Source organism: Oncorhynchus nerka, linkage group LG27 (assembly GCF_034236695.1).
Source record: "Oncorhynchus nerka isolate Pitt River linkage group LG27, Oner_Uvic_2.0, whole genome shotgun sequence".
In the NCBI taxonomy this organism is placed as follows: Eukaryota; Metazoa; Chordata; class Actinopteri; order Salmoniformes; family Salmonidae; genus Oncorhynchus; species Oncorhynchus nerka.
Window position 1 is genome coordinate 80,976,134 of NC_088422.1, and position 13,734 is coordinate 80,989,867.

At 45.4% G+C, this 13,734-nt stretch overlaps 1 protein-coding gene across 1 annotated transcript in view; it reads left to right on the forward strand.

Moving 5' to 3' along the window:
- LOC115113786 (solute carrier family 12 member 4-like) overlaps positions 1-13,734 on the forward strand; it is a 53,935-nt gene that overhangs the window by 19,068 nt on the left and 21,133 nt on the right. The window contains exons 3-9 of the mRNA XM_065012060.1: positions 200-274; positions 792-923; positions 1,439-1,585; positions 3,697-3,751; positions 3,952-4,082; positions 12,018-12,259; positions 12,603-12,817. Coding sequence (XP_064868132.1) covers positions 200-274; positions 792-923; positions 1,439-1,585; positions 3,697-3,751; positions 3,952-4,082; positions 12,018-12,259; positions 12,603-12,817 — 997 coding nt within the window. The remainder of the gene's footprint in view (positions 1-199; positions 275-791; positions 924-1,438; positions 1,586-3,696; positions 3,752-3,951; positions 4,083-12,017; positions 12,260-12,602; positions 12,818-13,734) is intronic.

The window sequence follows — 13,734 nt, forward strand, 5'->3', positions numbered from 1 at the left end:
CTGCTGTTTTACAATAGAGCACCAGCATGCATGAATGGGAACTGATCACAAACTGACTCTCATTATCACATTTCATACTTTATAATGACCCCTGTTTATCTTACCAAGGTACTGGTTGAAAATGTTATCCTTGCCTACTTTCTAAATGTTTTATTTATCTTCTTCTATCTCTTTTTTCAGGCCATGGAAATCAAAGGAGGATAGTCCTTTCCTCAGCAGTGCAGATGCTGACAGGAAGACTGATTTCTATGACAGGAACCTGGCCTTGTTTGAGGTCTGTCTTTAAAGTAACAGTCCAGTGTTTCCAGATTTCTAGGAAATATGACCTATAATTAATTACAATTTGAGTGAAAAGTTTTCCTTCCAAAAATATTGTAATTAAATATGTTAACTGCTTTTTTGTGTTGGAATGTTGGTGGGTGTTTGTTCTCCAAATTATGATTTGGCTACAGATAGGTGTATAAGATGAGTCAACAACATTATTTGGGTTTGAGTTAACAGAATATGGACTTTTAAAAGTGAGATGTTCACTGGACAGTTACTTTAAGTGGCTCACAGTGACTCTGATACTAATACATGACATGATTATACAAAACATCAATATTTGCTCATCTCAACTGCCAAGATTGATCGATCACTAGATAGACCACCACTCCTACTTCAACCTATACAAATTCAGTTCCTTACACTGCACTATAATACCATTTCACTGTAGGCTATTACACCCCACAGACACATCAGGTACCCATCCAGCTCTAACTGTTCCCTGTTCTGCTGTTCCTGTCCTGCAGGAGGAGTTGGACATCCGTCCCAAGGTGTCGTCCCTCCTCAGCCGGCTGGTCAACTACACCAACATTACCCAGGGGGCCAGGGAGCACGAGGAGGCCGAGAACACAGACACGTCCCGCAGGAAGGCCCCAAAGGTCAGAAGTCACAAACACCACCTCTCTTTCTCTTCTTTTGAGATTTAAACAGGCTTTAGTCTCTAACTCTCTACCCCTCTGTCTCTGCACATGTTTGGATCTGAGCTTGCATGCGTGTGCTTTGGGTTGTGTTGGAGCCTGTTTGTTACAGGTTCTGCCCTGTGGGCCCCCTGGTGAGAGTTGATCAATATCTTACCTGATCAATAATTCTGATCAATTAGCTATTTCCTGTGGGTCTATCTGTGCTACATACCATATTCAAAAACACACATAAAAACATAGACACTGAAACACACATAAAAACATAGACATTGAAACACACTACTCACACAAATATGGAAAACTACAGTAGTACAGTCATAGTTATCTTGACAACCAAATCACTCACATCTGTTTCCTGTCTTCTTTCTGTCACTATGTATGTTTGGTTCTTTTTTAAAATGTTTTTTTTCTCTCTCTCTCTCACTCACTTCATCTCTCTCTCTCTCTCTCTCTCTCTCTCTCTCTCTCTGCAGTCCCCCAACATGGGTACCCTGATGGGAGTCTACCTGCCCTGTCTACAGAACATCTTTGGTGTCATCCTGTTCCTTCGTCTAACGTGGATCGTGGGCACAGCCGGCATCGTCCAGTCATTCCTCATCGTCCTCATGTGCTGCTCATGTGTTAGTACACACACACACAGTGCTGTGATAAAGTATTTGCCTCCTTCCTGATTTCTTTTTTTTTTGCACATTTGTCACACTTAAATGTTTCAGATCATCAAACAAATTGACATATTACACAAAGATAACTCCAGTAAACACAAAATGCAGTTTTTAATTGATGATTTTATTTATTAAGGGAAAAAAAGCTATCCGAACCTTCATGGCCCTATGTGGAAAAGTAATTGCCCCCAAACCTAATAACTGGTTGTGCCAACCTCAGCAGCAACAACTGCAATCACACGTTTGTGATAACTGGCCATGAGTCTTTCACGTCGCTGTGGAGGAATTTTGTCCCACTCTTCTTTGCAGAATTGTTTTAATTCAGCCACATTGGAGGGTTTTCGAGCATGAACAGCCTTTTTAAGGTCACGCCACAGCACCTCAATTGGATTCAAGTCCGGACTTTGACTAGGCCACTCCAAAACTTTTATCTTGTTTTTTTTAAGCCATTCAGAGATGGACTTGCTGGTGTGTTTTGGATCATTGTCCTGCTGCAGAACCCAAGTGCGCTTCAGCTTGAGGTCACGAACTGATGGCCGGACATTCTCCTTCAGGATTTTTTGGTAGAGAGCAGAATTCATGGTTCCATCAATCACAGCAAGTCTTCCAGGTCCTGAAGCAACAAAGCAGCCCCAGACCATCACACTACCACCACCATGCTGACCCCAGACCATCACACTACCACCACCATATTTGACTGTTGGTATGATGTTCTTTTTCTGAAATGCTGTGTTACTTTTACGCCACATGTAACCTTCCAAAAAGTTCACCTTGTCTCGTCAGTCGACAGAATATTTTCCCAAAAGTCTTGGGGATCATTAAGATGTTTTTTGCCAAAAGTGAGATGAGCCTTTATGTTCTTTTTGGTCAGAAGTGGTTTTCGCCTTGGAACTCTGCCATGGATGCTATTTTTGCCCATTCTCTTTCTTATGGTTGAGTCATGAACACTGACCTTAACTGAGGCAAGTGAGGCCTGCAGTTCTTTAGATGTTGTTGTGGGTTCTTTTGTGACCTCTTGGATGAGTTGTCGCTGCACTCTTGGGGTAATTTTGGTAGGCCGGCCACTCCTGGGAAGGTTCACCACTGTTCCAAATGTTCTCCATTTGTGGATAATGTCTCTCACCGTGGTTCACTGGAGTTCCAAAGCTTTAGAAATGGCTTTATAAGCCTTTCCAGACTGATAGATGTTAATTACTTCTCATCTGTTCCTGAATTTCTTTGGATCACGGCATGATGTCTTGCTTTTTGAGATATTTTGGCCTGCTTCACTTTGTCAGACAGGTTCTATTTAAGTGATTTCTTGATTCAACAGGTCTGGCAGTAATCAGGCCTGGGTGTGGCTAGTGAAATTGAACTCAGCTTTCCAAAAAATGTGATTAACCACAGTAAATTCATGATTTAATAAGGGGGGCAAATACTCTGTCACATAGGGCCACGAAGGTTCAGATAATTCTATTTATTAAGGGAAAAAAGCTATCACTTAAACTGAATTTTGTGTTTACTTGGGTTATCTTTGTGTAATATTAAAATTTGTTTGATAATCTGACACATTTATGTGTGACAAATGTGCAAAAAAATAAGAACTCAGGAAGGGGGCAAATACTTTTTCACAGCACTGTACACACATTGTGGATGCACACATAGGCACACTCACATGCATGCATATATACACACACACACACACACACACACACACTGTCTGGCAATGTTAGAAGACCATTGACACACTGTTCTTGTCCACTTGCCAAACCCCCTGTTAAAACTGGGTCACCGGCCAGCCAGTTAACATTACCAGGCTGAATAGAACCCACAGCAGTTTCCACATCCTGCTGTTTACTCCAAAGGACATGTAATATATTTGTGGTTTATGTCTCAACCTTTCCAATATGATTGATGAATTCTGTTCAGTTGTCCAATGACAAGTGGTGCCTCTATTGCTAAGTGTGTTTATTATGTGGATAAAGAGCAGAGTGTATTGGTTGATGGGCACAACATAAAACATCCAGAACTCTCTCATAAAGACAGACTGGCCTTATTTGATGGTGTTCATATTCTCTCCTGTTTGACAGACAATGCTCACTGCCATATCCATGAGTGCCATAGCTACAAATGGTGTTGTCCCAGGTGAGGGTACAGTACAAGCTTTGAAGACTGAGAATCCAAACTTACATTTTACACTTAAAACACTTTAGTTGTAACAGTTACATAAACATGACATTAAGAAGATAATATCATTTTTTATGACATGACTAACAAATGATCACACCGTCAGTCTATTCTGACCAGTTTCATCCATGTTAACTCTGTGCTGCTCTCTGTTGTAGCCGGAGGGGCGTACTTCATGATCTCTCGTTCCCTGGGTGCTGAGTTTGGGGGGGCTGTAGGAATCTGTTTCTACCTGGGAACAACCTTCGCTGCTGCCATGTACATACTGGGAGCTATAGAGATCTTCCTGGTGAGTTATCATCTACTCCCAAATGGCACCCTATTCCCTATTTAGTGCACTACTTTTGATCAGGACCTAAAGTAGTGCAATGTGTAGAGAATATGGTGCAATTTGGGATGCAACCAATATACCGCAGTAAAATAGGTCAATGTACTCAAACATTTTGAGATGGAGTAACTTACATGTAAAAATGGGATCCAAGGGGCGGAGCTAGCATGTTGGAGTGAATGGCTGTGTGTGAGAGGCTCCTGCAACTTTTTTTGCGAAATAATCTAATTTAACCTACTTTATGGCACTTTTTACAACAAACTTTTCTTTCTAATACAAGATTGTAACTTTCTATGTGAAAATACCGAGTAATAAGCGACCAAAGGACAATAAATCCCCAGCGGAGGCCTACTCCCCACTAAACAACAAGACAGACGGCACAGGCAACAACGTGACACTTACAGAACTTACCTGGGCTTTGGGAGAACTACGTGTTGCTATAGCTGAGGATCTTCAGGCTACTATTGCTGAACTGGACACCATAATCGAGAGCATCATTCGAACGGTCACTTCGCAGGGTCAGAGCATTGTGGACCTTGAGAAAGCTTCTGAATTCAACGATGGTAGGATCGACGAGTTAGAGAAGCTATGCACGTCATTGCAGGATAGTGTGCAGAGGCTTTCTGTGAAAGTGGTCGACCTGGAGAGCCGATCTAGACGTAATAACCTTTGTGTTGTTGGTCTGGCAGAGGGGGTGGAGGCGGGCTCTCGCCCCACCGACTTCTTCGCCAAGCTATTGAAGGATGCAAGGGGCAACCGAATGAAGGGCAACCTGTCAAATAAAGGGCACCCATTCCGTGTCTATGAGGATTATACGCCGGATGTGGCAAAGCACCGTGCCGGCTACAGAGATGTTATGGCCAAACTCTACAAACTCCATCTTCGCCCAGCCTTGCTCTTCCCTGCAAGACTAAGAATTACCCCGCCTTTCGGTGAGAAGATTTGGCTCTACTCGGTTTTGGACGCAGAGAAGTTTATCCGGGGATATACACCAATCCCCCATACAGGTTAGAGTGCCTTGTCATTGTGTGTTAGGGTCTGCTCATGGACTCGAATCCATACTACACCATAACGGGTGAAACCGTATTAAACGGGCTCAGCAAAGGCTACCGAACATGTAAGACGCTGAGCCGACCGATGGATGGAGGTCAGAGCTCTCATTTAACGTTAAATTCACTTTCATCCCAGCTGTGCTCAGAGCGATGCATATTTGGGAGGCCTTCCAGGTTTGATCATTGACACTTTCGGATGGATATACTTATATTCCCCCATTTTTGTTTTGTTTCGTTATTTATTTTTCAATCCTTACATTATTCTTATTACCATACCAGTTATTTATTGCTTGCATGGGACTGGGGGTGATGGTTGGTAGGAAAGTAGGAAAACTTGCAAAATCGGCAGTGTAAAAAAAAATCAAACTTATTTGATATACAGGTATGGAGGATCGCTAACCCTACTGGTAGGGAATATTCCTTTTACTCTCATGTTCAATGTTTACACTCAAATTGACTTCTTTTTGGTTGATGCTAAACTACTCCCCTATACCTGTAATGTGAGGTATCATGATATTATAATCTCGGACCACAGTCCACTCACCTTCGCCCTGAGATTGGGTGACATTGTACCAAACGAGAGGATCTGGAGGTTGAATCGTCAGCTCCTCACAGAACCAACATTCTGTGAACATCTTAAAGACCAAATTAAAATTTTCTTTGATACCAACGACAACACAGAGTCTTCCCCAGCATTATTGTGGGAAACACTGAAGGCTTATCTGAGAGGCTGTATCATCTCCTTTCAGGCTGCCAGGAGTAGGCAAAACAGAGGAAAACTGGAAGAACTGGAGGGACAAATTCACTTACTGGATAGGGAGAATGCTAGCCATTCATCTATGGAGAAACAAAAAAAAATGACTCTTTCAAATTTGAATATAATCAGATTCTCTCAGCTAATATTTCCAAATCTTTTCTCTATGCCAAGCAAAAATATTTTGAGTTTGGTGACAAACCACACAAATTACTCGCCAGACAACTTCGAAAAAATGTGAGTGACCGAATGATTCACAAAGTTAAATCTGTGTAACGGCTTTCTAATGGTGAAGGAGAGTCGGACCAAACTGCAGCGTGTCTATTGTGATTAATCTTTAATAAACAAACGTAACACACAACAAAACACTAACACTACAAAACGAAAACCGAAAACAGCCTATACAAGTGTCTACTAACCTCTAACCAGGACATCAAGACACACAGGACAATCACCCACAATACAACCAAAGAATATGGCTGCCTAAATATGGTTCCCAATCAGAGACAACGGTAAACACCTGCCTCTGATTGAGAACCACTTCAGACAGCCATAGACTCTCCTAGAACACCCCACTAAGCTACAATCCCACTATACACACATTCCAAAATCCCAAGACAAAACACACCACAATACAAAAACTCTATGCCACACCTGGCCTGACCCAATACATGAAGAAAACACAAAATACTTAGACCAGGGCGTGACAGAACCCCCCCCTAAGGTGCGGACTCCCGACGCACCTCAAAACAAATAGGGAGGGTCCGGGTGGGCGTCTGTCCATGGTGGCGGTTCCGGCGCGGGACGTGGACCCCACTCAATTAATGTCTTAGTCCCCTCTCCTCGCGTCCCTGGATAGTCCACCCTCGCCGCCGACCATGGCCTAGTAGTCCTCACCCAGAAACCCACTGGATTGAGGAGCAGATCGGGACTGAGGGGCAGCTCGGGACTGAGGCAGCTCGGGACTGAGGGGAAGCTCGGGAGTGAGAGGAAGCTCGGGAGTGAGAGGAAGCTCGGGAGTGAGAGGAAGCTCGGGAGTGAGAGGAAGCTCGGGAGTGAGAGGAAGCTCGGGAGTGAGAGGAAGCTCGGGAGTGAGAGGAAGCTCGGGAGTGAGAGGAAGCTCGGGAGTGAGAGGAATCTCAGGCAGGTTAATGGATCTACCAGATCCTGGCTGGCTGGTGGTTCCGACAGATCCTGGCTGACTGGCAGATCCTGGCTGACTGGCGGATCCTGGCTGACTGGCGGATCCTGGCAGATCCTGGCAGATCCTGGCTGACTGGCGGATCTGGCAGATCCTGGCTGATCCTGGCTGACTGGCGGATCCTGGCTGACTAGCGGATCTGGCAGATCCTGGCTGACTGGCAGATCCTGGCTGACTGACGTATCCTGGCTGACAAGCGGATCTGGCAGATCCTGGCTGACTGGCGGATCCTGGCTGACTAGCGGTTCTGGCAGATCCTGGCCGACTGGCGGATCCTGGCTGACTAGCGGATCTGGCAGATCCTGGCTGACTGGCGGATCCTGGCTGACTAGCGGATCTGGCAGATCCTGGCTGACTGGCACTTCTGGCGGATCCTGGCTGACTGGCGGATCCTGGCTGACTGGCGGATCCTGGCACACTGGCGGATCCTGGCTGAATGGCGGATCTAACTGATCCTGGCAGACTGGCGGCACTGGTGGCGCTGGGCAGACTGGCGGCGCTGGGCAGACTGGTAGCTCAGGCGGCGCTGGGCAGACTGGCGGCACTGGCGGCGCTGGGCAGACGGGTGGCTCAGACGGCGCTGGGCAGACTGGCGGCGCTGGGCAGACTGGCGACGCTGGGCAGACTGGCGACGCTGGGCAGACTGGCGACGCTGGGCAGACTGGGAGCACTGGCGGCGCTGGGCAGACTGGCGATGCTGGGCAGACTGGCGGTGCTGGGCAGACTGGCAGCTCAGGCGGCGCTGGGCAGACTGGCGGCACTGGCGGCGCTGGGCAGACTGGCGGCACTGGCGGCGCTGGGCAGACGGGTGGCTCAGACGGCGCTGGGCAGACGGGTAGCTCAGACAGCGCTGGGCAGACGGGTAGCTCAGACGGCGCTGGGCAGACGGGTAGCTCAGACGGCGCTGGGCAGACTAACAGCTCTGGATGCTTCATGCAGGCTGACAGCTCTGGCTGCGCTGAACAGAGGAGTACTGGTGCCTCTGGAATGAGGGCTCTGGCGCCTCTGGCATGAGGGGCGGTAGCTCTGACAGCGCCGGACAGGCGGGAAGCTCCGGCAGCGGTGCTCTGGACAGGCGGGCGCTCGGCAGCGGCGCCGGACAGGCGGGACGCTCCGGCAGCGGCGCCGGACAGGCGGGCTCCGCACTGTAGGCCTGATGCGTGGTGCTGGCACTGGTATGCCGTGCATGCTATGCCACGCCAACAGCTTTCTTTCTACTCTGTCCACTACATCCTCACACTCTCAGACTCAGCACTCTGCTTCGCCGACAGCTCCAATTCCATCCATGGCTCTGCCCAGGGTCCTTTTCCGTCAGGATCTCCTCCCAAGTCCATTTATCCAAAGAGTGCAGCCTCTCCCACTGATGCTGCTGCCTCTGTTGCTTCTCCTGCTGCTGCCTTTGCTGCTGCTGCTGTTGCTCCTGCTGCACCTGTCGCTTCTCCTGTGGCTCCTGCCTGTTGACACGCTGCTTGGTCCTGTGGTGGGTGATTCTGTAACGGCTTTCTAATGGTGAAGGAGAGTCGGACCAAACTGCAGCGTGTCTATTGTGATTCATCTTTAATAAACAAACGTAACACACAACAAAACACTAACACTACAAAACGAAAACCGAAAACAGCCTATACAAGTGTCTACTAACCTCTAACCAGGACATCAAGACACACAGGACAATCACCCACAATACAACCAAAGAATATGGCTGCCTAAATATGGTTCCCAATCAGAGACAACGGTAAACACCTGCCTCTGATTGAGAACCACTTCAGACAGCCATAGACTCTCCTAGAACACCCCACTAAGCTACAATCCCACTATACACACATTCCAAAATCCCAAGACAAAACACACCACAATACAAAAACTCTATGCCACACCCTGGCCTGACCCAATACATGAAGAAAACACAAAATACTTAGACCAGGGCGTGACAATCTGCATCTGGGGAATTACATCAATGACAGATTCCGTCAGTTTTATGAGACTCTATATACATCTAAAGTCTAACTTCCTGAATAAGGAAATATCTAGAAGAAATTCGAGAAACAATTAAAACTCTAATGAGTGGCAAGACCCCGGGCCCAGATGGATACCCTGGTGAATTCTATAAAAACATTCAGCAACATGCTTTCTCCCTACCTGCACAAAATGTTGGTTCAGGCCAATGAGGATGGAGCTCTCCCATCTACTTTGGATGAAGCGTTCATTACAGTTATACATAAGAAGGGTAAAGATCCAGAAGAGGTAGGGTCATACAGACCAATATCTCTCCTTAATACAGACCAAAAGACTTTAGCAAAAACTCTGGCTAACAGGCTTAGCACTTTAATTGGAAAATTGGTCCATTCGGACCAGACTGGCTTTATCCCTAACAGAAACTCATTCTTCAATCTCAGGCGCCTCTTCAACATGATGTATTCTCAGAGGTTACCCAACTTGGACCTTGCCGTTATATCTCTTGACGCCGAAAAGGCATTTGACCAAGTTGAGTGGCCCTATCTATTCAAGGTCCTACAGAAATTTGATATTGGAGATGGGTTCATAAATTGGATCCAGCTTTTATATAGGAACCCCTGTGCGAGAATACTCACTAACCAGGGACAAGGCAGGGTTGTGCTCTGTCGCCTATGCTCTTCGCCCTAATTATCGAACCTCTCTCTCAGGCGATTAGATCTCATGCAGCTATAATACTAAAGATACTCTAAATAAGAATTCCCTATACGCAGATGACATCCTCCTCTATGTAACAGAACCCCAGGCTAGTATTCCAGCTATTCTTGATGTGATCAATTTATTTGGGATACTCGGGATACAGAATAAATTGGAACAAGAGTGAGTTAATGCCCATACGGCTGCACAACACCTCCTGGCTAGAACATCTCCCAGTTAAGTTATCTTCAGAAAAATGTACCTACCTAGGAATTGTAGTTACCAAACAATACTCCTTACTATTTAAAGAGAATTTCCCCTCTCTGATGCAAAAACTCAAGGCAAACATACAATTTTGGAGAACTCTCCCAATTTATCTGCTCGGAAGAATTAATGCCATTAAAATGGTCTTCCTCCCACAACTGCTCTACCTATACCAGAACATCCCAGTATTCATACCTAAATCCTTTCATAAACACCTGGACTCAATTATCAATCCTTTCATCTGGGATTATAAAAAACACAGGAGAGGTAAAAAACACCTCTGTAAATCCAAGATGGAAGGAGGATTGTCTCTCCCAAATGTTATATTTTATTACTGGGCCGCTAACCTCCGTGCTGTTAAGTTTCTGCTGGATGACGCACTTCCGGCATCCAGCTGGCTTACTATGGAGCGTGAGGAGTGTCACCCCTTCTCTATTGGCACTGTGATTTTGTCGCCTGTCAATCTGGAGATGTCACTTTATTGTAACAATCCTATTATACATAGCACAGTCCGAATCTGGAAGCAAATTAAAGTCCACTTTGAGCTTAGACCAATGTCATTCATGCTCCCTGTCGCCAGGAATCCCTCCTTTGCCCCTTCTAACCTTGATAACACCTTTGAGCGATGGGGAGAGCTGGGGATAAGTACCATAGGGGATTTATATATAGAAGGGACATTTGCTTCCTTTGAGTTGCTGAGGGAAATGTATAATCTTCCCAGAAGTAATTTTTTCAGATACCTACAAATTAGAGACTATGTTAGAAAACACCTCCCAACATTTGGGAATGCTAAACCTTCCATGTTTGATGGATGCATAAAAATATGCCCCACCTCAGACAAACTGATATCGCGTCTATATGATGCTTTTCAATCTGTTAGCACACCTTCTACAGATGCCATTAAGGCCAAATGGGAGGAAGAACTAGGGACTGACATTTCGGTGGCAGACTGGGAAGAGAGCTTGGAGTATATCCACACATGCTCCATTAACTCCAGACATCGTCTCATACAATTCAAGGTATTACACAGATTACACTATTCCAAAATTATGCTGCAAAGGATATTTCCTGATACATCCCCTACATGTGATAAATGTCAGGCTACGCAGGGTACACTACTCCACTGCTTTGCCCTATGCTCTGGCTTGCATGGTTATTGGTGTGGAATTTTTGGGATCCTCTCTGAAGTTTTGGAGACTTCAATAGACCCAGACCCCAGACCCGCTTCTGATAATCCTGGGAGTGTCTGAGTCCCTAAATGGATTAACCAACCCCCAAAAACAACTAATCTCTTACGGTCTCATTTCGGCAAAAAAAATAATCTTGTTGTTTTGGATAAGGAGCGAAGCGCCCTCTACCAAATTATGGCTCAGTGAATTGGCAAACACTGTACACTTAGAAAGAATTAGATATATTCTGAACAATAAATTATCAACATTTGATCAAATCTGGCAGCCTTTCCTCTCCTACTTGGACGAGTCAGCGCTGTGAATTTGTACTTATTAATGCACTCACAATTGTAATAATTTAATCTACATTAATCTATGTGCTGGCCCCGCCACCTGAGCAGTTGGGGGGGAATATGGGGAAATGGGGGGGTTACATCTACCCTCTTTCTTTCTACATGTCCTTGTTCTGTATGTCTTGTTTTGTATTATTTGTTTTGTACCCAGAACTCTGGGTCTTGTTGTTCCTGTCTGTTATTTTATGTTTAGATAAGAATTATATACCTGTCTTGTATACCTGTACACCATTCTTGTGTGTGTTCAATAAAAACATATTTGAAACAAAATGGGACCCAATAACATTAGCTGAACATACATTTGATCCACATAATGTTGCTTCTGTTCTGCTCTTACTGTATAGTGAGTTGTAGAAGCCATTATAAGTGCATTATGAATGCACATATAAGGTATTAAATGTGTGTGCCTCACAGAAAGTGTACCTAAATGAATTATGTTGTCATTGTCCTCCCCCAGAAATACCTGGTTCCCCAGGCGGCCATCTTCCATGCCAGCGACCACCACGGGGGCGACAGTGCCATCCTCAACAACATGAGGGTGTACGGCACAATCTGTCTCAGCCTCATGGCCGTGGTGGTCTTTGTGGGGGTGAAATACGTCAACAAGCTGGCCTCTCTCTTCCTGGCCTGTGTCATCATCTCTATCGTCTCCATCTACGCCGGGGCCATTAAGTCCGTTTTCCAACCGCCCGACTTTTCGTAAGGCACTGGGGATTTTTTTACTTCTTTGTCTGAACAGGAAATGGGGATAATGGTATAATTGATGTGGATTTAATTTGGTGTTAATGATCAGTTTGCCCCTGACGGAAGACAAAACACTTGCTGTTCCGCTGGCTGGAATGGTCAAGGGAGATATAATTGTATTTCCATTGTTGAACTTTGTCCTAAAGATCTAGCTACTGTACGCATACTGTAAATGTTTTTCAGTGTAGCTATAATATAGCTAATATCTGATCTAAAGTAGAGTGAAAACACACATTATCATGACATGTTATCATCACTCTGTTGATAATCAGAACCAATAATATTCCTCTTCCTCCAGGATCTGTATGTTGGGTAACAGGACACTGGTGAGAGATCAGTTTGACGTGTGTAGTAAGACTGTTCTAGAGGGCAATGTGACTGTACCTAGTCAGCTGTGGAGGAACTTCTGTAGCTCTGGCAACATGAGTAGTCCTCAATGTGACGACTACTTCAACCAGAACAACGTTACAGAGATACAGGGAATACCAGGACTGGCCAGCGGCATCATCAGAGGTAAAGACCAAAGTCAGAGGATGGACCATAGTTGTAATGATATGGCTATTACCACACTCCTGGGTCTAGGATACAGATCCAAGATCAGCTTCACCCTCCCACTGTCCTTACCTTAACCATTAGTGGTGAGAAATGTATACCTGACCCAAGATTAGCATCTGGGGGCAGCTTCACCCTATTACTATAGCCAATGGGGGCCAACCAGCTAGGGGGCAGCAGAGCCACATCCACATCCACTTGTATTTGTTTTTATTTGCTTTACCTTTATTTAATCAGGTAGGCTAGTTGAGAACCAGTTCTCATTTACAACTGCGACCTGACCAAGATAAAGCAAAGCAGTGCGACACAAACAACAACACAGAGTTACACATTTAATAAACAAACATGCAGTCAATAATACAATAGAAAAGGTCTATATTCAGTGTGTGCAAATGAGGTAGGATAAGGGAGGTAAAGGCAATAAATAGGCCATGGTGGGGAAGTAATTACAATATAGCAATTAAACACTGGAGTGATAGATGTGCAGTAGATGAGTGTGCAAGTAGAGGTACTGGGTTGCAAAGGAACAAAATAAATAACAGTATTGGGATGAGGCAGTTGGATGGGCTATTTACAGAAGGGCTAAGTACAGGTGCAGTGATCTGTGAACTGCTCTGACAGCTGGTGCTTAAAGTTAGTGAGGGAGATATGAGTCTCCAGCTTCAGTGATTTTTGCACTTTGGCTCTGGGGGTGTCCAGTGCGATATACCTGCTGGAGCGCATGCTATGTGTGGGTGCTGCTATGGTGACCAGTGAGTTGAGATAAGGCGGGGCTTTACCTAGCAAAGACTTATAGATGACCTGGAGCCAGTGGGTTTGGCAATGAATATGAAGCGAGGGCCAGCCAACGAGAGCATACAGGTCGCAGTGGTGGGTAG